Source organism: Nothoprocta perdicaria, unplaced genomic scaffold, assembly GCF_003342845.1.
Source record: "Nothoprocta perdicaria isolate Ctin4 unplaced genomic scaffold, notPer1 scaffold_195, whole genome shotgun sequence".
In the NCBI taxonomy this organism is placed as follows: domain Eukaryota; kingdom Metazoa; phylum Chordata; class Aves; order Tinamiformes; family Tinamidae; genus Nothoprocta; species Nothoprocta perdicaria.
Genome location: NW_020455149.1, coordinates 884,919 through 910,753, shown reverse-complemented (window position 1 = coordinate 910,753; position 25,835 = coordinate 884,919). Strand labels below are relative to the sequence as shown.

At 48.4% G+C, this 25,835-nt stretch overlaps 1 protein-coding gene across 1 annotated transcript in view; it reads right to left on the bottom strand.

Moving 5' to 3' along the window:
- Window positions 1-25,835, bottom strand: part of CREB3L2 (cAMP responsive element binding protein 3 like 2) — a 68,899-nt gene that overhangs the window by 9,697 nt on the left and 33,367 nt on the right. Inside the window, exons 2-8 of the mRNA XM_026037260.1 lie at window positions 24,263-24,479; window positions 12,253-12,419; window positions 10,568-10,655; window positions 8,672-8,853; window positions 7,954-8,100; window positions 6,044-6,102; window positions 4,615-4,683 (exon numbers count right to left, since the gene is read on the bottom strand). Of these exons, the coding sequence (XP_025893045.1) occupies window positions 4,615-4,683; window positions 6,044-6,102; window positions 7,954-8,100; window positions 8,672-8,853; window positions 10,568-10,655; window positions 12,253-12,419; window positions 24,263-24,479 (929 nt within the window). The remainder of the gene's footprint in view (window positions 1-4,614; window positions 4,684-6,043; window positions 6,103-7,953; window positions 8,101-8,671; window positions 8,854-10,567; window positions 10,656-12,252; window positions 12,420-24,262; window positions 24,480-25,835) is intronic.

The window sequence follows — 25,835 nt, the reverse complement described above, 5'->3', positions numbered from 1 at the left end:
GATGCTTTCCATCACGTAAATGAGACCATTCCAACTCCCTTCTCCTTCCTGTATCTCTCCCCAATCCCTTTTTCCACCGATTACCTAGCTGGGGGTTCGCAAAGTCAGCCTTGCACGCAGTGTCTATATGATTTTCTGGCACAGAACAAGCCACACGCAGCATTCCCACCATGTGCCACCAGCTCCGTTACACAGCAATGACTTTTCAGCAGTGCAATTTCTAGGCTATTATAGAAGCCTAAATGTTCCCCCGTTGGGGGCCTGAGTCACTGGGCTCAACACAAAATAGCTCTGCAGGAGGAGGAGGAAGGGGCCCCGAGCGCTGCCTGGCTCCCCAAAGCTTTGGTCATGGCAGTGCGTTCCTCCTCCTCGTGCTCAGGCCGGTGTTTTGGGGTCTCCCAAGGACAGGACGTGCTAAGACAAGAGGGAAAGGGGCGGTTCTGCCCTTTCGGGAACAGGGGCGGGCTGCATCCAGATGCTCTGGATCTGGATACCAGCAGGAAGGCCGAGGATGCTTGGGGGGAAGCTGGGAGCCTCTGGCTGCCCGCTGGGAGCAGAAAGGCCGGCGCGGGGCAGCGGGCGCAGGGGCTGGCGCCGCCGGGGCCCGTCTCGCGGTGTCCCTGCCACCCTGCCCAGGGACATTCAATCAAGGGTCACCTCTGCGCGGGTGCGAGGGCGCCTTCGCGCTCTGCCCTGCCAACGGAGGCACCTCACAGGAAAGCTGTGAAGTGAGTGAGAACTCCTGCTCTCCCTTGCACACGCTGCCAGCAAATCCCCTCGGATGTCCCAATTTCACGTGCGCACCCACGTATGGACCTGCAGAAGGGCTCCTTGCACCAGCAAAGTGCTGGCCAGGCCAGGTCGGCTTCCARTGACACTTTCATTAGGGAGAAGAAAACCTGTCACTGCCGGGCCTGGGAGGAAGCCCCAGTGGTTATGTTTAAAAGTCAGCAATAATTGAAAGGAAACTGGAAAGCTTCTGGGGGAAAAAGCCCAATGTTTATGTGGATCAAGGTTTTTCAAAGAATACATCTACTTGGTGATATAGTCTTAATATAATTATACATATATAATTATATATATATATATTTATTCATATATATGTTTTATATATATATATATATATATATATATATATATATATGAGAGCAGTTGGAAGTTAGGAACAAGATTTCTCACTGTAGCTGAAATCCAAATCCTTTACTCCTTGAGAAAGATTTGACAAAATCACATGCACTGTCCCACCTGGGAAATGATATTTACACTTCTCTGCACTGTACACCAGATTCGATGCTACTTCTATCACATCTCTAGGAAAGTGGACATCAATAAATATATTTTTAAATACAAACTTAACAGAAATAAAAACAACAGTGTTTCTCATATACCATGCACAAAACTGTGTTTTGACACYGCCTTTAAGCTCAAAGGCCCCCAGCTCCACAGCCCACTGCTACCCGAGGATGCATCCAACCCGTAGGCCTCCCATGACCAAGGTTGGGCCTTCCTGGGGACGGGGACAAGTCAGGCCAGCTCCTGGTGCCRGCTACTCCCTACCTACTCCTTCTCCTTCCGCGCAGGCTCTCCAGGACAGCGGTGTCCCACAGGTGCAGGCGCCCCCCAAAGYAACGAGCTCCTGGCTCCTCCGCAGCCACAGGATGCAAGTGCGAGGCAAGCACTAATACACTATGCTMCTATATGTACTATACACTTCAGCTTTGCTAAAGAAAAATGTCTAGAAAGGAACCTGGATGGGTTCCTGTTAAGGGACTGAGTCACAGAAATTAGGAGAGGGAACATATGCTAGAACTGTAATACAGAAGATGGCAAAAATGCTGCAGTCACCCACTGACAGTAATAAGAGCTAAAAACTCCCCTGTATCTTGATCCCGAGCCGCCCGCCTTGCTGAGTAAGAAGCACCCATGACAAGGCGGGTGCTTCTGGGTGCAAATTATTTGGCCAAACTTGCACATTTTACAGGAGAATTTTTCTGATCCAGAGCTTCAGGCTAAGGCATCGTCTTAGGGGATTCTGCTAAAATCTTTCATGTTACTCTGAATAATGTAGGAATGCTTTGCTTTTTTTTGGTTTGGCCAGGAGAAATTCTTGTGCTTTCAGGCTTCAGAGGCAGATTTTGAATTTTAAGCAGGATTTTCCCTGTAGTCTTAGGTACCTATCCGTACAAAATGCATTCTATATATAGAAGAATGACATGCTCAGGAAAACCATTTGTACACCCCAAAAGGAAATTCTGCTGTTCAGGAGTGCTCTATTTTGGAATTTCCCGTTTATTCCTCACAACTTCAGGCAACTACAAAACCCCATCCTGACCAAGTGCACATAAAGGAGCAAGAACCTTAGGTGAGCAGCTACAACCCAATTTTCAAACAAGGGTTGGGGGGGAAACATTGTCCTTTGCCCACACTAAAGACAAGRACATTTTCACATGTAACCACAGCTGTTACTTTCCTGTTACCTGTCTTCACCTCTCAGGGTATTTTTGTTTTGTTTGTTTTCTTCTGTGTTTTTGCTTTGYTTTACAGTGATAGAGCAGCTGTAGTGTTTGTATTCCTAATTTTACATGGCATTTCCCATCATATCTTCATTTTTAATGCATTAAACATCAAAACTGCAACGGAAGTCAGCCGGGGCTCTGCTTTGAGTGTATTAAACATGTCTGCRTATATAACAGTGTGCGAGGTGCTTTGAAAAGATAAGGTACTAAATGGTTAAATTTAGGCACCCAAGAAAAAACGAACACTGCATAACTTCGACCTTCACTTCTTCAAGCTTTGATCCCTGGCTGCAAATAGGATGCAGAACTGCCAGCTATGGGATGCTGTGAACACAAGTTCTGAAAGATCTGGATGGTTTCTGGGTGCCACATCAGGACTCTGTGCAAATACCAGTGAGGAAATAGATCGTTTTTAATTTGTTGTGGGAAGCGGACGATGTACATTAAGCAAGGGCCTGAAAACATTCTCTAGATAAGTCCAAAAGATTGTACAAATATACTATAAATGAGAGTGGGTGATAAAAAAAAAAGAACAAAAGCATATAATATAGTGTTATGTAATTCAAGACTTCATGACATTTTTCAAGTTTTGGAGTAGGTTAACTTGCAACCTTGAAGTTCTTAGACACAGTTTTTATCTAAGCAGCTAAGGCAGCTTTGCCACCAAACACAAGAACTGCTGTGTGGTGGCAGGAACATCTGCTTCTCTGCAGGAGATGACACATCACTATCAGTGCTACTGTACAGGGAGGAAAACAACGCACCTCGTGCCATGTGCCCAGACCATGAAGGATTCGGGGGTACTACCACCTAAGAGCACTGGACACGACACAAGGAAGATTATGAAGTAACAGAGAAGATGCTAAAGGTCCTGCTGAAAAGGAAGGACATGCCAGCAGAGCTGTTTTCATGATAGAGATAGTAAAACCTGGCCAGCTCTAGCCAAACCTGAATGGGGAAGGCAGCTCTTGAGGTTTGACGCTGAGCGGTTCCTCCACAGCCGCTCCCGTGACGACTCTTGCACCCTGTCCTACAGCAGCCGGTCCCAGCACCTGCTAGGACAGACACTGGGACTTGCAGCCCTACTCCAGACACCTCCACAGCAGTTCCTCGTTCCTGCATGCAGAACACTGCAGGAAGATGCTCAAAGGAGGGCCAGGAATGGCTCAGCTGTCTTTGACCAAGCAGCAGATGTCTTTCTGCAGGAGCAGTGTGTGGGAGACGTTCCCTGCACGTTATAGGGCCACAGGGTCCGGCTCCGTGAAATTAGAGCCTGGATCTGGAGGCTGGATCCCCACATTAGAAACACCACACGACACCCAACTAACAACGTGCTGGCTGCCAGACACCCTCCAAGGCCATTTTTCATGATCATGGGTGTTATCTTCAACATCCAGCCTCCTCCTCCCCTTCAGTGCCAACATCATGTTCACCAGTACTACTCAACCATCACTACAAACGCCTCTGACCGTGAAGGTGTTTACGGAGGGCTCATCTAGGACTTACTCATTGGAATCTGCTATCATTAGAGTGCACACACAGCATAACTGAGCACAATCATGACTGAAACTCCTCTCTGTCAGTTAATGCCCTATTAAAAGCTCAGTTGTTGAACATATTCTGCTACATGTCCTCTTGGAAAGCCACCACTGAGTCACCAACTCATATAAGCCCACTTATCAGAAAYGAAGAAACAAGAAGTTGACTCTCTGTCCAAAGAAGTTGCATTTCCTGAAATGAAAGCAGCTCTGGGGTGTCACACAATTAAAAACGTGCACAATCATTGCAATGATATCTGGTTGTCAAGAAAAACAGAGCTCTCTGCTCTCCAGAGCCCCAGGTGACAGTCCAGGTCAGGGCCTTTCTTCCCAAGGCCCCCTGGCAAGACAGCCTTTCTCTGACTAAAGACAACTTGGAGAGTTGGGTTCCATTTTTTCTGTTATCTGTCATTTAGCATTTTTTCTTGGGAGTGGAAGAATCCAAAGAAAGATATAAAAAGTTTCTTGAGCACAACACAATGTTTCAAGTGAACATTTAACTTTCACATTTTCACCTTTACCTGTAATATCAGTTTTGCCATAGACCCCTCATACTTTACCTGTTAGTATTCTCCAGGACTTCGACCTTCTTACGTAGCTCAGTATTTTCATTTGAGCAGGTCTCAACTCTGCAATCAGTGCAAGCGAAGAAAGGATGAGTTTAATATCAGACATCTATCATACTTTAAAAGACAGATTTTAAAACAAATCCAAACTGCTTTCACAGAGGTATCTGTGGTCTATGTATAATGAAAAGCTACATCAACCACTTTAGTCAGGTGTTTTAATGGTGTAAAAAGCATTGAAAAAGATACTCCTAATTGTATAATGTCTCCTTGCAGTGCTCCAAACTATCTCCCAGTAGATCCAATTCTTTCAGAATGGCTGTAACTACTCTTTGTCCCTTGCACAGAAAGGGAAATGACCTATTTGGATTTTCCCTGGGTATTATGCCATGGGACAGGGACTTTAGCAGCCACAGAGCATGCTTATATACACAGCTAGCATGTGTGTTGTGTCAAGGTGTGTGTACCATATGCACACTTTATTGTTAAGATAAGGCACCAGGCAATTTAGCCAATGCCATGTTCTTGCTATTGGGTTCCTGAATTTCAAGTTTACAGGAGTCAATAAGCCAGAAGATTCATTTCCAAGAGAATATTTTTGTTTTTCTTAATGGCCCTGGAAACCACCTAACTACAGGAGATTATGCAACAAAAGAAGCTCAAGTAAAAATATGGGACTCTTAAAATATGATCAGTCTGAATTTTCTTTCAAGAAAGAAAAAAGGCAATAGGGAAATAGCTTTGTTATCTTTATGTGTGCAGTGAAATTCCACAAAAGTCTGAGAAAGTGAGGGTCTTTCCTAAAGATAACAAGAACAAAAGGAAATTACATCAAGGTTATCACCAAAGATGGTACCCAGGGTTAAAGATCCATTATGGCAAAAGGCATAAGAAGAAAACAAAACAAAAACTTGCTCCTTGGAAGAACAATTAATTTGGGCTACAATCCACTAGCTGCAGGTTTGGGGCCTTCTTGCTAAAGGGAGCTGATGGGTAACAAGGCTGTTTTCCTTATTCCCGTTTACTCCTCAAGACTCTTACCTCACCCACTCCCTGTTTCTACCTCCGTTTGCACTAGAATACACCAGGTCTCCATTCGGAACCTAGTTTTCCAGGGACACTGCCCGCCACCAGGCCATGAGAGTGGCACGGGGTGGAGGCCAGCAGCAGCTGGGTCCTGCCCTGTTTAAGTCTCAGGGTCCCTGCTAGCACTTCAGCAATGCCTGCGAGGCAGACGGGGCTGCAGTGGGCACCAGGCCAGCAYGGGCACAAGCAGAAGCCAAAGGCAGGGCCTTTTCTCAGGCACAGCCACGAGGTGGCAGCTGGCTCTCTGTACACAGAGCAGCCCCAGCAGCAACAGCTGGATCCCTTTCCAGCAGCTGGTGTTACTGGCCTGTTTGAAACAGGAAGGAGGTTGGCTTACTTTTTTTCCAGGCTGTCCATGTATTCTTTCTTTTTTCTTCTACTCTCCTGAGCAGAAATCTAAGACAAAAAAAAAAAGATGAAAAACACCAAATATTTGCATAGAAAAGGTAAACAAAGCCAGATTAACAAAATGATAGAAAGTCCTGACTTTATTAAGTTCAAGCCTCTGTGCTATTCTTATTTCTATTCCTGGCAAGCAAAGCACTGAGTTGGTCTCYTTCCACATCCTGAAGCAAGAGGAATCCTCTCAGTAGCAAGAAAAGACTCATTCCCTACTCTTAGAGGCCTTACCTTCAGCAGCAGATCTGTTGAGAAGATCTTAGGACAAGTACTACAAGAAGTGGAAGATGATTGAAGAACAAAGCCCAGCACTTGAGACAGGAAAATGAAAGCATGCAGGATGTGAGGAAGAACGTCTTTCCTGTGAGGGTGACAGAGCCCTGGCACAGGCTGCCCAGGGAGGCYGTGGAGTCTCCTTCTCTGGAGATCTTCCAAACCCGCCTGGATGCCGCCCTGTGCCCCGTGCTCTGGGTGTCCCTGCTGGAGCAGGGGGTTGGACTAGRTGATCTCTAGAGGTCCCTTCCAACCTYRAMYAKTCTGTGATTCTGTGAGTGGAAAGGAGCTGCTAGCAGAAGCCCTGGGGGTCCTGATGGGCCCCCACAACACGAGCGAGGCGTGTGGCTCCCCCAGCYAAGCAGATCAAGAGCCCCCAGGGCCACGTGAGCAGCCTGCGGCCAGCACCGAGGGAAAGGAGCGGCCCTCTCGGCTCAGCAGGAGCAAGGCCCCAGCTCCAGCACCGCGTCCCGTTCGAGACGCCAACGTAAATATTGGGGACACGCTGGAGCATGGCCAGAGGAGGGTGAGCACAATGAGAAGTGTGTGGAGCACTCGGCATGAGGAGAAACTGAGAAATTTGTGCGGATGTAAAAGAAACGGAAGGGGGGATTCTCTTGTCATCTTCAAGTATCTAGCACAAGAGAGTAGTGAAGACAAAACCAGAGTCTTCTCAGAGGRATACAGCAATTGAACAAGAGCCATCAAATATTACCTGAAAGTCAGGAAATTCCAASTAAGAACACCTTTTTTCCACTGGTTGAATATGGGAATAGGTTGCCCAGAGGCTGAGGATTCTACATCCTTTGGTTGCCTTCACTGGACAAATCCCTAAGTAACTTGACCTAAGTTGACCCTGCCCTGAGCAAGGGATTGAACCAGATGTCTTCCGGAGATCCCCTCCAATCCAAAGGATTCCAATTCCATGAAAGTGGTAAACACCTTCACAGATTTTGAAAAATTACACAGCAGCAGCAAATCCTAAATTGCTGCTGCTAAGGGAAACTTAAACCTTTATCTGCAAAACCAACAACTGAATGTGTTACAATGTGCAAACGCCCATTAGAACAAGTTCGCTGGCCAGGACTGAAAAACTTCTTTCCTCCCCATTACTGGCTCTTCCCCATTTTGGGAGAACAAGACGAGTCCAAGGGCATTTCAGAGTCTGGCATACACCAGTCATTTGGAGATTATGGAATTTATTCATCAAAAGCCAAGTGCACAGAAGTAGATCAGGTTTTAAAGCCTCAAACAGTGGACAAGAACACCTTCATCACCATGGAGAGAACAGAGGGGGCTACACCTAAGGGAAAATATTATACCATTTTGAGAAWGGAGCCCAACAACAGTGACTGATGGTCCTACTTGCTAAATACTCTACTGCTCAAATATCTAGACAAAAAAAGTGTCAGACAGTTTGATGGATGTGTTTAGAAACAAAGGCAAACATTTGTATTAAAAACCTTCATACAGCATTCAACAGTACTACAGATCATTACTGCATAATTACTGCAGCCTTTTTTTAATGAGGGATGAGTAGACATTACCCAGCCAAGCTGCTAGGTTAACATTTACCTTGTTCTTTATTTTCCTGCGGATTTTCTTCAGCACTTTTTCCTCTGCTTTTGTCAGGGGCAGTTTGGTAGGGATTGGGTACCCCTCTGCTATCAGTGTCCTCTTCTCCTCCTCTGTCAAGATGAGCGGGCCGGTCCCCTGCAATTTCTGCAAATGGTCCAGACACAAAACAGGTGAAGAGAGAGTGCTCAGAGCCCCGGAGAGAAAGAGGTGAGGGAAGAGAGCAGCTCTCCTGMTTCAGAGGGGACTCTGCCCGCTACTAGTGCAGGTCCTTGCAGGTGGGGTATGTGGAAGGTAAAGACCTCTTAGAGAGCTTGCATTCAGACACCGAATGTTTGGGACAGGATTCCCCCAAACCAATTGCTTCTGACCTGGGTCTGCACATCCCAAAGTCAACAATAAAATTATACAAGTTCAAATGAGGAAAGGGCTAAGTGAGAAGCACTACTGGCAATCCCTCCATAAAGATCACCACTTGCTTTCCAAGACAGTAACACAGTAGCCAGGGACAGGAGGCCCTAGGAAGGCCCTCAGGCAGAACACAACCCATGATAAGAGAAGCCACATAACACTGTGCATCCTTGTTTCAACCTAGCAAGAGGGGCACAGGCCACTCACTATAGGAAGAGAATAGACAATTGAGTTAGAATTACTGGATCCAAAGTTTTGCAGAGGTTATATTAAAAAAGAAAAGCTGGAAAAGGCCAGCCCAACTCACGTGAGGTGCAGTCAGGAGAGGGGAATTGGAGAGCGCTGAAGCTGCACGTGAAGTCACTTTGGCTGTGGCCTGTAGCTGGATTGGGCTTGATGGAGGGAGAGACCTGGCTGGGCTCTGCCCACCTTCAGAGTCACTGCCGTGGCTGCTGGGAGGGGTCGGGGGCAAATGCAGAGGATCCACTGCTGGATGGCGAGAGAGAAACACGACACAAAACGCTGCGGTGCTGCTCCCGACATCCACCAGAGCCACCCCCGCCACCCGGCTCCCACAAGTACGTTTGCTAAAAGACAGAGCAAGTGCTAACTCGAAAGGTTCTCAGAGCCCCAAAGGAGAGAAAAAAAAAAAAAAAAAAAAAAAAAAAAAAAAAAAAAAAAAAAAGTAGTGGCGGGGATCTTTAGGATCTATTGACAGAGCAGAGCTCTGCACATCTGCTCCAGTCATTAGTCATTTCTAGACCTGAGCTTCTGCTCAAAAGATCTGAGGTGCATGTGCAGCTCTCCAGTAGCAGTCCCCTGCCACAAGAAAGCAGCATTAGCTGAGAAGGCTTCTACATCTTCAAAACCCACTTGGACACAGCCCTGTGCCACGTGCTCTAGGTGACCCTGCGTGYACAGGGGGGCTGGACTAGAAGACCTCTGGAGGTCCCTTCCAACCCTAATAATCCTATGATTCTACGGAGCAGGGGCAGCGGAGCTCACCAGCCCAGCCACTGCTCTCACGCTCTGCAGGCCAGTGCCACGAGCAAAGCTCTGCTGCACTGGCAGGCCAAGGAGCCCATGCTCGAGCTGGCAACACCGGTGCTGTCTATGACCACACAGGTCTGAACYAAGAGCAACAGGGCAATGTCTCCCCTATTCAACAGATGCCCCAAACTAAGTCATTAATTCTCTGCTATAAATTTACCCTAGTGGGAGGAGGAAGATGCGGGGCTGGATTTGCYATCTTCCACTCCTTTTATGCGTGGGGAATTTGAGTTGAAAAAAATCAAATGGCTGGTGGAGGAGGAAAGAAGAAAAATAGCAACAAAAAAGCAATTTTACACAAGCTCTTTTTGGTTTAGTATCTTAACTCTAGCAGTTGCAAGGGGATGACACACACTAAGGAGACAGAAAGGCCTTTAAMGCCACAGACTCAGCAATCCCATCTACGCCCTGGGTCCAGACAAATCCTCCCTTTTCTYACCTGCCAAGCCATTTCCTCATTTCCTAGAGCAGTTATACTTACCTACACAAATAAATCCACTAATAAAACAGGAAGTATTTCTAACCGAGATGCTGAGTTTGAGATCTTCTCAAACTGTTATTGGGCTAACAGATTATGTGCCACCAAGTTGTGCTACATTTTCAGGACAGGGATCATCTTTCTTCCTCCCTACTTGTACATTACCTAGTCCCATGAGACCCAGATGGTTCTCAAGACTCCACTAAAGCAAAYAGATCTGGTTTTGGCATATTAACTTTTAGTGTCATATAGATTCACATCCTTCCTTTCCTATCACACAGCAAAGTGGTTAAACCAGAGAAGTTTCCACTTACGCTCCTCCTAATTTCTATCCCTCGTTCTATCCTACCAAGTCCCCACAAATTCCTGTCTTTCTAGACTAAATAACCCCATGCCTTAAGGATTCAAGCTCCCTCCAGCAACTGGACAATCATTAGTAAGCTATAGACAAAAAAGGGATAATTTCCTTTGTGATGAGCATGGAAAAAAAATATATAAATAGGTCAGACAGAGGGTGGGTTCTTTAGCAACCTGAATCAAACCCCTAGAAGACCAGGGCTTCAACCTGGTGATTAACACATAGAAAAAGGAAGCTAAATATTTAAATCAGAATAAAGTATGTTCATTCTTAATCCTCGTCATCTTTGGTGCATCTTGGGTTGGTAATTAACAGACCTTCCTTAGAAGACAGGTTCAGGAACTGATCCACTTCATGGGGCTCCAATTTAATCTCTGGAAGAGCTTTCTGGTTCRGTGGTTTCATCTGGAAAAGAAAAATTAACAGGCTGAGATCCCAGAGCACACATCCTAAAACCTTACCAGAATGATACAAGGATTACTTCTCCATAAATGGAGAAGTTTACCTCCCCTCCTGCTCTGCTACAAGCAAAGCTTTAATTGYTTCTCCACACAATTTGCTAAGCCAGGCTAGAGAGAACACTGCCCTGACTCCTCTTGCTGTGGCTTTTCTTACTCCTATATTTAGCTAAATAAAAGATTATGCCTCAGCGATGACATTTYAGAGTGAGAGCTGCCGTGCAACCCACTCAGATCACTTCTCTTAGCAACACAGGCGCTGCCAGGACTGGCTGGGCCGYGTGGTGGGTTTAGGCGGAGACCAAACGCTGCAGGCGGTGGGTGAGAACGGGAGGCCACAGGGCTGCACCCCGAGCAGGGAGCGCTGGCACCTGGAGCACTGGCACCTGGGGGCACTGGCCCCGGGAGCGACGCGGAGCACTGGCACCAGCCACGCGGGGCTCCTCAGGCCCAGCTCAAGGCRCGCTGGGGCAGGGCAGGAGCAGGGCCTGCCAGGCTGAGCAAGGCTCAGGGGCACTGGCTTGCCCCGGCTGCCTGTGCCGGAGCAGTGCCCGAGGCAGTCGGGCTGGCATTGGGATGCTTGGTATGGCAAACACCCCGCAACAGCCCGTGTACATGAGCTGGGCAATGGCAGCGAGCCAGCAGTTCATGCCAAGTACCCTCCTTGCATATCACGATGTCCCAGCCTATCGTGAGATCACCCACTGGGGACAGTGTATGAGGCTACAGGCAGGTTATGGGAAAGTCCTGCTTCACTTGGAGCTTCTCCTGAGGCTGTTTCTGCTGCACATATTTCTGGGCCACAAGCGAGCGGGAATGGTTGCCGTCATGGTGAGCAGAGCCCAGCTCCACCCTGGCCGGCCTGGTGTCATGTCCCRAGGACTGACAACAGCCCAACAGCCACACTCCTTCCTCCGCTGGGGAGGAGCTCCGCGCGCCTGCCGCTGCTGCACCTTGTTCTCTTCAGCTCACACACAACCAAAGCCCTTGTGACAGGGCCACCAGCGGTGGCCAGAACGRCTTCATAAATGTTCCCTTTCAGGCAGGCTGGCCTGGGAGCAGCAGCTTGACAGATATGGCAAAAGCGACTTAGCAGGTAAAGAGGGAACCTCTCCGGTCATTTCAAATGAGGAGTCTCATTCTGATTAGGGACAGGCACCGCAGCACTAACCAAGTCACTAGGAAGGACATTCTGTTTGTCACAAGCTCAGCAGGACAGATGGGTTAGTCCACATTGGACAGGTTCACAAGAGTGTTTAAACTCTTTCAGACACGGAGGAGCCCCAGACTTTGGCACCATGCAGCACAAAGGAGAGGGCCGTGCGGCCAGAGATTAGCACCTGCCCATGCAGACGTGCCGTGTGAACCACRAGCTTTTACAGCAGCAGTGGCACAGCAGCAAGCAGCAAGGAATGCTAAAGCAGACTGCAGCACGCGGCCCCACTTGCCGAGCGCCGGCACCAAGGAGGCTACGCTGCTCTGCAGAGTCTTAGGAGAACCCGTGTCTGGCTTTGCAGGGAGGAGAACTGAAAGTCTGTGAGTACCAGGGCATCAGTGTGCAGCTCAGGTTGCTCCCCCTCCAGCGCCGTGGCCGTGACAGTGAGGCTCACAGAGGGAGTAAGGCCGGCTGTCTCATCCAACACCGCCTCCGTCTTTATGGCAGCTGGAGCCAGCTCGGAGCCCAGGCACCATTCCTCATTTTCCAGATCACCTGCCAAGGAAGGAAATCGGACACCACGTGTTTAGGTCAGAGGCAGACAGGATACAAATGAAAATAATGTCATCCCTCCTCCAGAGAGGGGAAACAAACACAGAAGGCATTTCAGACTATGAGCACAGCTCTGTCCTTACCATCCAGCTCTCTGTCAGCACAGACAAGGGTGCTGCCTCGGCAGGGCTGTAACCTAATCCTGCCCTCGGGACATGGAGAGGAGCAGTGAGGAAAGATGTGGCACTAATCACTGTGCACTGCCAAAAGCTGCTAACCTGGAGCAGGGCCAGACTAAAGGAGGCTCCAGGTAAAGCCTCCTGGGAGCCCCGTTGGACGCAAGTTAACACCAGCTGCCTCGGGTTCACCCCTCCTGGCAGCAGCGGCGCTCAGCCAGACTCCTGCTCCTTCTGCTGCTGACTATCATCAAACACTGCAGAGGTTGACTGCACTTTGGAAGAACAAGGAGGATTCCCCACTCTCTCAAATGCAAGACCCAGTATGCCTAAGTGCAAGCAGCAGCATCCATGATTTCGCAGCGCCGCCGTGTCCCCGGCACTTGTGCCCATCTCCTCCCTGGAGCAGCCGGGCGGCGCAGCGCGGGACACGGCCYGGGGCTGGCACCTCTGCCTTGCTCCATCAGGAGCTGCCAGGCCACAGGCACACAAGCTGTTTGCTCCCAACTTGCACCCATCAAAACAGCCCCTGGGGAGACAGGGGTTGCGCTAGCCCAAAAGAGAGMGAGATACCCTGCTGGGTCTGAAAAAGGACCGAGGAATGAGAACTCGGAGGATTCAATGTTTACAGCAGTTCTGCAAAGTTACTAACAGGCCCAGTTTTTACCRTGTGGATGCACAGATGAGTACTGGCTGTTGCAAATCTCTCTTAACAAAACCCAATGCAACTAAGCGCTCYGTAGTTTAAGACCTGCTTCTCTCCTGCACGTCGAGAGTAGGCTGCACTGGCTGTACTGCATTCCAGGGACAAATCCCACGGCTCGAGGCTGTGCCTTGGTGCGCGCTGCAAGAGGCACCTTCCCTAAACAGAGAGGTGCCAACCCACTGCCTTGCTCTGCGCCTTCCAGAAAGGTGAGGAAGGAGCCTCGCTYGTCTCCCCACCCTGCAAGATGCTACCAGAGTAATCCTGCAAACTGCCAAGCAGAGCAAAACAGAGCTGCAGCCTCCACACTGCTGCTGCTGCTGCTGCGAGCACAGGCGCTCGCCAGGGGCCGAGTGACGGGACGGAGAAGGGCGCACGTCCCGGTGCCGGCACTGACGCTGCGGCAGGACCTGCCTCCGCCGCCGGCGAGCAAGGAGGTAATCTGAGCAAGGACACCCCGAGGAATTAAACACGAAAATACATATCCTGTAATCAGGAGCTGCGGGGCAGCAAGCCCAGCTCTGCCAAGGAAGCAGCGGTACAGCAGGGGCTGCCCACTACACTGACGCGTCAGCAGATCGGACTCGTAAACGTCTGAGCTCCAGTCACAAGTACAAAAAAAATAGCATTTTCTAAAAAAAAAAAAAAAAAAAAAAAAAAGCAGAGGTAGTATTGTTTAAACATTAGCTCAGGAGAGAGGACATTGCTCTCTCTCAGCCCTCCCCGTCCCTCTCAAACCCAAGAACACGGAGTCCCCTCCCTACTGATGGCAAGGAAGCACGCAGCAGATCAGCGGCCTCCCTGGCTGCAGCACGCACACCAGGCAGATAAGGCCTCCACCGCCGCGGTACCTCTGCCTGCACACCCAGCACCCCTGGCACGGCAGCGTCCCAACGCTTGGTGGCTGGGTGCTGCCCACGAAGAAGGGCCCATCCATTAAGGTCATCTTTTGGGATGATCATCATTTCYCGTGCCCAGACTTGTAAGGGTGATCTCGCTCTAACAGAGCAAGATATGGTGGCCTTGAGCTCCTCATTTTACTCCCCTGGGAGGCGACTTCACGGGTTACCCTGATGTCCCTGCCATCACCACTTAGATCTGCATGCACAACTTCTAGTTATTCTAGGCATTAAAGCCAGTCTGACCGGTTCCCGGGGTTATGGATGGTACTGGAGTTAGCAACATGCTGCAGACTGGGATTACTTAGAAGAAATGCATCTTCTTTTCCTGACATTGCCACTCTCAYATGCATGATGGCAGCTGTCATTCCAGATGAGCAGCACTGTGAGAAGGGACAGAACGACACATGGATTGAATCTCTCCTTCATATTCTGCTCTCCCCTTCTTTCCCAAGCCCGTGATGCACATTCACTAGCATGGTCACAGCTGCACAACAATTTTCTTTCCATTGAYGCATTCAAGTTTCTGAAGTCCCTGGGAATGTCTCCTGCTATCCGAGAGAACTAGAGTGACATTTCCACTCCTTTTCCTCCTATTCTGGAACACAGTCCATTGACATTACTTCAAAATTGCTTTTAATGTATTCTTTCAATACCCCGTAAGAGCCTTAGTGCACTGCACCAGGCAGTAGGGCAGCAGAACAAAGTGCCAGCCCTTGTCCCAAGCCCCTTGAGAAGGCTGCACAAAACCAGGCAGATGAGGGAAGGGAAAAACAAACAAATAAAGCACACGTGCAGGTGACTRCAGAATAGTGGGCATGCAGACACCCCCAGCACACCCTTCAGGACAACCACCTTTCTGACAGAATGGTCTGGAAAGGAACGGACACGCAGGTTTAACAGAAGGATCAGAACAAGCAAGAAGGTGCAGGCAAAATACTGAAATGAAAGGCAGGGGAAGCTGGCCCAAAAGGCCATTGAAGAGAAATGACTTCTCCAAACCAAAGGAGATGTGATATGTAAAGAGCAGGGTCTAGAAATCAAAGGGAAGTAGCTTAGAGCTGACATAATTCAGGAGGAAGAGCGGGAGAATTGAGACAGAATCCAAAAGAACTGGGTAAGAAAGTGACAATGGTGACTGTATTCTAGATGGATATGAATAGGACAATATTATATGGCCATGATTATATGCAAATCATTCAGATACAAAAAAAAAAATAAAACAAGGGATTCAGTGGCTATGAAAATACGCATCCTAGAGATGATCATCTTGGTTGTTACAAAATAAACAGGTAAGTAAATCTCCTCTCAAGCTCTGAAACCCTGTCTTCAAGGTTCACAGCTACATTAATGATACCAGCTGCTAGCCCCCTTCACCAGCCAAACTTCCCTGAGGACTTCAGAGATCTATTGAGCAACAAGACTTCAAATAGAAAATATTCCCCCCCATCTACCTGTTCACAAACTCTGGGCATTTGGGGACCAGGCAGTATGTCACTGGGGCAGGCCACATGGTGCTTAGCATAATGTTGGCTACAGCTATTAAATACAATGCACTAGCATCATCAAACTGCACATGCAAATTGTATTAAAAGCACTGAGGTACTAAGAAATAACTGCCCAAGTTTTATTCAGTGTGCTTTTGCACATGCTATACATTTCAAAAATGAGCCTGTCGTAACACTGACAATGTGTCTGCAAAACCTGAACTCGTCATTAAGCAGGCAGCATGCAGGGGCTTCCTCAACCAGGCGGCTAGGCCGTGTTCTGCTGTTCCTCTTGCCTCGCTTCTTTACTACAGGTGATTCAAATCCTGCTCCCAGGGAGCTGCTTACCTCCCTGCTAGTGCGGAATCAAAATGCTCCCCCAGTCTGAAGGAACCTCCTTCCACAGCACTTCTAGGGATTCAACTGAGTCACAGAGAGATTAAGGCTAAAACGTGTGCAGTAACTTAAAATGCCCAATTGGAGACATCTACAACTGGCCTTTTCAGATGATCTAGCACTGATGCCATCCTTCACATTGTCAAAGCACACATGTGCAGTGCCTGTCACTGGAAACAAGCCTGCCAGTGTAAGTTGCAAAGGTGTTCAGGGATATCTGCATCTCACCCCAGCAACAGCTTAGACKTGAGGTGTCCTGTGCTGGGCCTGTACAGGCTGGAATGACTGTCCTTGACCCCACAAAGCTCACTGTTGGAGCTGCAGATAAAACAGGAGGCTGCGAGTCCTGCTGAGGTGCAGAGGTATCAGAAGAGTCATCTCTGGACAAGGTACRTGAAGAACTTCTCTAATGATTCAAACGATCTTCTAGACAAGTGTCTCTAAATAACCTGCCTCTTCAGCTGCATCCTGCATTTTAAAAGCAGGGCCCCTTTCGCTCCGTGCCAGCCCCTGTTCCTGCACCAGGCACCGCCAGGCCGGGACACACGACCCACAGGGCTGGTGTGCCAGAGGTGGCCTTTCCATCAGCGCCTAAACCCACAGCACAGGCGGCTTTCGCTGCACACGCAGCCCGGCGCTGGGGGCCGCGCTGCCCCTTGGGGAGAGCCGTGCCAGGCCTGGGGCTCTGCCCCGTGTCCCTCACAGCCCCGCGCGCGCCACGGCAGCCACTGACAGTGCTGGGTGCTACCTGCGGGCTCGGAGCCAGCAGCACCATCCACAATACCCACCAGGGACTATTGTGCAGGACATTCCTGCAAACTGGGGGCTGGCTAACAGCGAGAGGGAAACATCCCAACTCTGCTGCGGGGGAACCAGCTTCTCGCGCTCCCCGTTGGAAGAAATCCCCCGCAGTGAGGTGAAAAGAGCGCCAGCTCTCCCGAAGGCTGTGGGCACTACGCGCCACTCACAGCAAGGCACGACGTGCACGGCAGGCCCCACAGCCGCCCGGGACCCTCGCAGGTACGTTGGCCGTTCCTGCAGGAATAACCGCTTCCTTGTCTCCCTGCTGGCCTCACGTCAGGCGGCGGGCAGACAGAAGCCCCCTTCACGGTGCCTGCAACGTTACGCCGAGAGGTGCGAGAGAGGCGGCATTCACGGCGCGGGCAGGCGGCCCTCCCGCCACCACCGCCGAAACCGGAGCCGCTCCACAAAGAGGGCACTGTGTGACCGCCAAACACTGGGGTCCTGTTGCAGCTGCCGGGAGGGGAACATTTAATAACGGGGAAAGGATGAGTGGCGGCGATACGGGGCCATCGCAACGCAGGGCACAGGCAGCCTTGCTGCTAGCACAGCCTTGTCCCTCTGCTTGCCCCTTCTCGGGGCGCAGGATCCATCCGCAACTAATGGATTATTTTTATTGTTGCCATCGCAGGTAGCAAGAGGGAGACAGGGAACACTGTTCCTCCCATAGCTATGTGAAACAGAGTCAATATCCTCTTTCTGTGCAGGGGGAGCAGGGGAGTGTTTTTCAGGGCCATCCTGTCAGGTAAACCCAGCCTCGAAATGACTTTAGTTACTCTGCATAGAGGGAGGCAGTAGTAAATAAATAAATAAATAAGTAAATAAGTAAATAAATAAATAAAGCTATTTTTATAGCATCACCTTTTAGGTCTGCAGGAGTCACGTGCTGAAGCAGAGGTGGGCGCTCCTGCTTCACTTGCTGAACAGATGTGTTTCAGAAAGGGGCTTTCATTGCCTCCATAGGTTAGCTGATGCCTAACGAGAAGCTCCTCAAAGAATCAAAAGCCACCATAAAAAAGCAGAAATGGAGGCCTGTCAATCACCGCAATCCSTTACCCCTCTCTTTTCCTAGCAAAGCACAGCTTGTGCTGACAGTTTGTAAAGGGAGAAAAGCAGCATTTGCTACAACGGCAAGAGATACAGAGGGGTTAACATGGATTTACAGCCTTAATGCTTGAGACTATAAAAAGCTCTATAAATGGTTAGGATTTTTTTCTAAGATATGTGAAAATTATCTACAGAAACGTTATGTTCAATTAAAATGAAACTCAATCTCTCTGTCTCCCCCCTCCCCACACTCCACGTGGGTGCTGCACAGACCTGTCCCCATCACAGCTGCAATGGGGCTCTGAGGCACTTTCAAAGGACTTGATGCTCACGGCAGATAACCAGGTGAGCACGAACTTCCAGAGCCCCATTACGGCTAAAAGCGAATTAAATTGCTGGCTCCAGAAACAGCAGAATGGGAAGTGGGAGCAGTATTCCCCAAATATTCATCATTAGCAGAACTATTCCTGGGAAAGCAGCTGCTGTGCTCACTCTGCACAAAKTTTGGAAAGGGTTTCAGAAAAGACTGCAAGAACAGCTAGGTGTCTTGAGGGGATGCCATATAGGAAAACTCCGAAGAGACTCAATTTAAATGTACCCAAACAGAAATTAGGAGGGAACTYCATCACAGACTACAAAATACCTGGGCAGAGAGGTTCCTCAGAGCAGATGTCTCTTTATGGCAGCAGGAAAAGGGGAAAAAAAAAAAAAAAGCATTAAAGAGATCATCTATTTGGRACTGGAAGCTAAAGAAGAGTCTGACTGCAAATGAAGAATCTGACTGCAAATAAAGGTGTCAGTTATTGACAGTAAGGATAAATAACTATCAACATTCCCACTTCTATATCAAAACACACTTTCAGAGACACTGCTGCCCAAGCAGAAGTTACAGGCTTGATTCCGACTGACCTACTGAGATTTGTGGCTCGAAAGTCTTTTCATCCCTTAGAATCTATGAATTAACACAACTGCAAACCCTGAGGCTAACGATTGACTGATTGCTTGCCTTCCATGTGAAATCACTCTGAGACAGGCTATCACCCTAAACTGCTTCTTCTTTTGCTTCTTAAATTAATAAATAGTCAAAAAAAAACACACAGAGGGGGAAAAAAAAAGTTATATTGGCATGCACTTGCAAACATAATTCGTATGATCCTAGCAGTGTCTTTTCAAAACACAGGCAAATTTCTGAAGGAAAAAAAAAAACTAGACTTTGCTTTGACTAATGAGCTAATGGACAAAGGCAGTGCAGAAAGTGTCCCATTTTTATTAACTCATTCACTCAGTATTTAAAAAAAAGAGAAGTGGACAATCCATATGTGACAATCTGTATTTTTTACACACACACACACACACACACACACACACACAGATGGAAGATATATATGGATCACCCTGAGCCTTGAACCTATAGGCCCCTCTACACTGGAAGACCCTACACGACACATCCCTGCACGCAGACTCCATATATAAGCAAACATTTCCCTGCCCAGAGCTCTGTCTGGCAGGAGGGCTGGATTAGTTGCTGAAGGGCTGCTTGCACTGGAGAAATCGGATCCATAYACAGTGATTTTTCTTTTTTCCAAACCATGTAGAGAAACAGAGCTGAAGCTTAAAAGGAAACTTAGATTTTAAAAGCATGTTATAGGATAACATAACCTCAGGAATTAGAGGGTAAAACGAAGCAAAACAAAAACACAAGTTATACTCTGGGGCCGGCTCCAGCTTTGGCACAGCTCAGCATAAAATAGAAACAGCAATTCTGCAGCAACCACTGTCGAGCCTCTAGCCAAGGCAAGCTGCTTCAAATCCAAGAGTAACTTCAAAGCATTCCCGAGCACCAAAGCATGAAGAGGAAGGCAGGTGGGGACCAAGACTCGTCTCCAACACGCAGGCCGCAGGCGACCGGGAAGCGAGCGCTCCCCGGCACCTGGGCACAACTTGACAGGTCCCAGCAATGACTGGCTGCCTGCGCGCCGTCTCACCCGTGTTTTAGCTCACAAAAACCAAACATGCCCATTTAGCTGGTCCCAGAGGACCAGAATCCTCACACGGATGCTGCAGCCTGTGGCCCGCGTTGCTGCTGCGCGCCAGCCCCTTCGTGCTTCTTGCACCTACAGACCTCGCACATGCCCAAAACGGGGCAGTCTCTGTCCTGACGAGATTGTGCTCCCCACAGACAAGGCAAAGAATGGGAGGGCAGGGAGGCTCCCACACTGGCATCCCAAGTCATGCAGGGATCTTTGAATCAGAGCACCATGTGAAACCCACAGCCCACATGGCCCTGGCTGCCTGGCCCACAGCCCCCCKGTCCTCTCCTCCTTCCGCAGAGACAGGAAGATGGAAGAAAAATAAAGGGCCAACTGTGATGGAAACTAAAGGATTTGCCCCTAACTCTTTATTTGTCAGAAGGAAATCTGTGCTCTGAAAGACTGATCTGCAGCAAGACTTCCCCCAAACCCAGCATCTCTATTCTCCACCTCTCTTCCCAGCATTTTTACCTGCATCTCAGAAGCACCTTCCACTTCACAGCTACCCACAGCTCTTGTGCACAGCTGCTCTGCAGTTGTCTCCCAAAACCCAAGGTTGCTGCAGCTCACCAGCACCCAGGACACTGCCTCCTTTCGTCGTTACAGCCTCCCTTTCATTTGCCAGCTTGGTTGCACACAAGCACGTGGTCAGCAAGCCATAAGCACGCAGGTCAGAGCTACAAACAGCTCTCCAAAGTAGCTTTAGTCTTACAATTTTATGCAAAGTCAAATATAAGAATGGATTCTCAGGAGAGAAAAAAAAAAAGCTAGATACCAGATGTTTTCCACACATTTGCTTTAAAATAGCTGTGCTAGTCACTGCTTTCATAAGCTAGAGCKTTAGGCACTGGCACCTTCAACAAACACATATTTTAGTATTACAGAATTACAGAATATTCAAGGTTGGAAGGGACCTCTAGAGATCATCTAGTCCAACCCCCCTGCTCCAGCAGGSACACCTACAGCATGTGGCACAGGGYGGCATCCAGGCGGGTTTTGAAGACCTCCAGAGAAGGAGACTCCACAGCCTCCCTGGGCAGCCTGTKCCACTGCTCTGTCACCCTCACAGTAAAGAAGTTCTTCCAACCTGTGAATTAACCTGTGAATATACAGAAAAGGTCTTCTCYATAAAGCTCAAAAAGTTCCCTTACTAGAGTGAAGTCAGAAGAATGAACACCTAGAATAAGAACAGCGTTAGGACCTTGATCTTACAACACATGGCTCTGTGGGTTTACCACATAAACCCCTGAGGTCGGCGGGATGGCTCAAAAGAGTTAAACACAGGATTGTGCTGGCCAGACTTGGCGCTCCTAGCACTTYTTGCCTCCTTTAATGAGGTTTTTGATTATATTAATAGGTCAGTTGAATGACTGTAGGAAAACCCAACAACCCAATGGTTACGTTACTGGGCCAACAGGCTGGGCTCATGGCAGCAGTTAACTGGTGCCCTGGAAGAGAGGGTGAGGGCGCTCGTCCTGAGCAGAGGAATAATTCATTCAACCACAATGGCTGAAAGGAAACATTACAAAATATTGTCAGTGAGGTTCTCGGAGTACTGGCTGAGGTCATCAAAAAAATGATATGCAGTTGCTTAAACCTGTTTTGAAAATCATTCACCAAACAAAAATAGCCTTTTGCTCAACTGCRTTGTAACCTGGGCCTCTAGGATCCCAATTCTGCCGTTAGTTTGGAACTCCAGAGGTGAAACCCGTTACAGAAGCTGGGTGCTATTTWACCAGCAGGCGTTTCTGAAACGTGATTTTTTTTCCCCTAGAAGTGGCACGTGCCGATTTCAGAGGCCAGGGAGGAGGTGGCGAGGGAGCTGCGCRCAGCGAGGTCACTTGGCCAAGCACAGCGAGACTCGAGGTGCGGGCGCGAGGCCGGAGGCTGCGGCGACTCTGCCAAGCCCCAGGTTATCGGGACCCGCATCCAGCGGGGATCCCGCTCCGAGCAGGACAGCCGAGAAGCTCCAGGGTGGCACGTGGGCTCCCAGAACAACCCTGGCATCCCACAGACGCGCGGTGCCCGCTGCCTCCAACCAGGACACGCACAAGGTCCTCGTCCTGCCGGCCCTCCGCCTGCACCCGCTGCCACCCTGTGAGACACTGAGGGCCGACCTGTGGCTGTGGAAACGCACTGCAGGTTGGAGGGCTGTTTTTAAAGCAGGGAGGCTACGGGGCCCTTTAGGAAACAGGACCTGCATGGAGCGGMCCCCTTTCTCTCTGCTTCTTATCCTCATCGGTGTGCCAGGCCCCAGGATGTCTTTTATGTAGGTGTCCTGCGCTCCAAGAGCAACCTGGAGCCTCATGATTCACCGGCTGTGACTCACTGGGAGCCGGGGGCCTCCGGCTCAGGACTCGGCAGGCACCGGCCCACTCTCCCGGCAGGAACGGCGACCCAATGCAGAGCAGCACATTAACGTTACATAATTAAAACACGCCCAATTAAAAGCAACCAGATAAAAATTACATGGAAAGCTGTTTTACATCTAAATTTACATCAGTGGTGCGCTTCACTTCAAAAGCCACCTCTGCTAAAAGGAGCACGTTACTGAGTCTAGTGAGGGCTCTCCTAAGGACCCCAGCAGCTGCCTTTTCATTGCACCCAAGCCCCATTGCCCGTCCGTGCCCTTTCCCTTCCTGCCCGTGGTGACGTGGGGCGCGAGGCTTCATACAGGGCCCGTGCAGGAGCCTTCCCCTCAGCACACAGGGGAGGTCCAGTCTCCCCCCAAACCCTGCAACTCCTTTCTCTGATCATGGGAGATCTCGGGAGCTCTCCTCCAACCCTGGCACGGACTCCCTCTCCCAGGGGCTCAAGAACTGGAAAATCCTAAGGATGGTGATGAATAGATATCAGGTATTCAAAGTAAGTGCAAGACTGATCTCCACAAGTACTTCCCTCTCTGAGCTTCGGTGTTTTGAGGCCAAAAGGTATCTAAAGGGCACAAGAGTGATCTCAGTGTTAAGATTAAATAAACAGGAGTGCCAAACACTAGAACAACTCCTTCTCCTCCTCTGAGACATTCTGTAGAATGACCTGAGATTAAATGCTTTCCATTTGTTTCCTATTTTTAAACCTACTTGTAACTGTTTCTTGGCTTTTAGAAACGCCACTGGACTAGAGCTGTATTTGACTAGACCCAGCAGCCTCGGTGCTACGAATTTCTTCAGGATTTTTCCCCAAAGGAGGCTCCTTCACTTTTAGACTAGTTTGGAAGTTTCCTCTGTTAACTTCCACGATGTGAGAAGGCCAGGAAGCTTTCTGGCTGAAGTTTCTGCTGCTTCTCCTCCTCCCACAATACCGTTTCTATCACCTATATGTGCTAATTTAAAGATACATAAAGCATCTTGGAAACATAAATAAAAAAGGGAAGGCTTGTTGTAGATGATATTTCCAGTTCATTTCCAAAACCCTGAAAAGCCCCCTTTCAGGTTTTATTAGATGTCCCTAGTGACAAAAATGAGGCTTCTGAAACCTCTAACATGCTCCATCTTGTTTCAAGAGTGTATTCTGGATTACAAAACCTTCAGCTGTTGGAAACTCATGTGCTGGTAGATCTTCACAAAGACCTTAGTTTGCTCATGCTTAGGCATAGGCATTAATCTCTCTCCCTTAATACGATGCAGCTTAACATGCTATTGTTATTCACTTTAAATCTATTCTTGAACACATAAACCAATAATGAGGAATGAAAATCACAGGATTTCTTCTAAAGTTTACCAGTTATCCATGGCCTTGCTCTTAACCAACCACTAGTTTTTAACTTGAACTCCGCATCCTGCCAGCAGGCATCTTCACACCGGAGCAAGCAGGTTGGATCCCTCTGYCCATCACTCTTGTAACTCCCTTTCCCCACAAGACAGATTTTAAAACCAAGCCTACCTGAAGTTATAYTCATGGGCTCCAGTAGGCAAACTTCATGGTGGTTCTATTTTGACTAACTGGTTTATGAATCTCCACTTACCTTAACAASCACAGATTTTGAGTGCATCAGAACAAACACATTTCTTGACCTTTTCTTATTCCCTTTTAATGAATATTTTACTTTTCATTCAAAATATTAATAGTGCAAAATTAGTATCTTTTGCTGATTGCAATTCTCCTGTCAGTTGACTCATTATTTATGCCTGTAGACAGTGCAAATAAATAATTTCTGCAATTTAATTACAGGATTTCTATTAGCACAGATATTCACATGTATCCTTAGTGTATCATTACCTGACTAGTAACACTTCATTACTGCATCTTCCTGACAAGCCAAAAAGCACTCAGTAAATCAACATTAACTTAGCACATCCCACTCCTACCTTCGGTGAAGTTGTCATCGGTGGAGATGTGGGTCAGGGGCGACTGGGGCCGAGAGTCCCCACACAGGGAGTAGCTGTGCTCTGCCTGGATGAGCGGCGCTGGGGAAGCCGGAGACAATTCCACTTCCATTACTTCATTCTTCTCAGATAAGAAAGGATCATTCAAGAGCTGGCCTAGGACATCTGATGAAAACTCATCCAGGAACTCTGTGAAGTGCTGTGGAGATAAAAGGGAAAAACTTATCTCCTGGTCTCTCTGTCATGCCAACAACAGGAGAGCATTGATCCAAACAATTCCAGTATGTGCACCAGGCCCCGTGCCAGGCAGCAGCAGGAGCCACCAGCCCTGCCTAACGGGCCCCTGTTCCAGTCAGTGCTTCAAGCTGAAGAGCTGCAGCTGGAACAGAAGTCCTCTCAGAAGCACRCGTTAAACCAGAAGAGCCCACGATTAACTCGCAGTGAAAACAGAACATAAAAGCACGGTAGCCATGTCCTGTAACAGCATCCTATTTTTTCCAGAGACACTCACTACAGCAAGTCACTGTCAATGGGAAAGTTCATTCCAGCCAGAAGGTGTGAAAAATCCTGCAGGGTTTATTGTCAGACACCCCATTGCTATGGGGTGTCATTTATTGTCACACCATGTGCAGAACAGGAAATATTGGGTTAAATGTTCACTGAGACGCTGAGAAGAAAAAAAGAAACAAATAACTCAGATACAAATTCTCTGCAACCAAGTATGGCAATTGCAGCCATACAGAACATACAACGTGCTCTAGCCAAAGGGTTCACCCATGCCCCCAGCCAAGCAATTAATGCATTTGGTATAAATCTGAATTCCTAGTGGATACATGTATTTGTTTTTTAAGAGGTAATCCAGACTAGAGCCAATATACAGCTTCTGAACTGCACAGCTGGAGCTCCTGATGGTCAGCACTAATTACCACCTTATCTCTTGCCCTGAATGCACTACACTGGCAACACCTGGTATGGCTGCATTCACCAGGAAACTTGCAGGTCTTTCATATTCAAAAGGAACCCAAATCAAATCTCCTGATCTACTTCCCTGAGACTCCAATTCCATTCCCAGCAAGAGCCAAAAACTTTGCAGCTCTTGTTCTATTCWCTTGAAGTGTCAGAAGACCCTGTGCCTTTGGCAGACCATGAATCTGCATCGATAAGAAGCCGTTCCYAGAAAAACATTGTAATTTCTCCTTGTCTCATTCACACAAAGAATTCCATTTTTGCACAGAAATATTTSTACAATGAAGTGTAACTGGATTTTCCAAACAATCAGGCATTATCTACCATCTTATATAGGAGTCTTTGTCAACTGGGGCATGATTACCGTGAAAGGCCAAGTCTGTTTTATTTGCTGTTCTTGCAGGCGGTATTGATTTTGGCTCTTCGCTTTGCTCTCTGTTGCAGAAACACACTCTGAAATTTGAAGTTTGGCTTGCTGTAGACTAAATTTAAGAATTAAACTGGTCAATATTCTATGGGTCAGTGAGAGCAGCAGTGTGGTCACACTCGCATGCACGTGCGTCTCACAGCTCTGCCATCGCCACCTGTG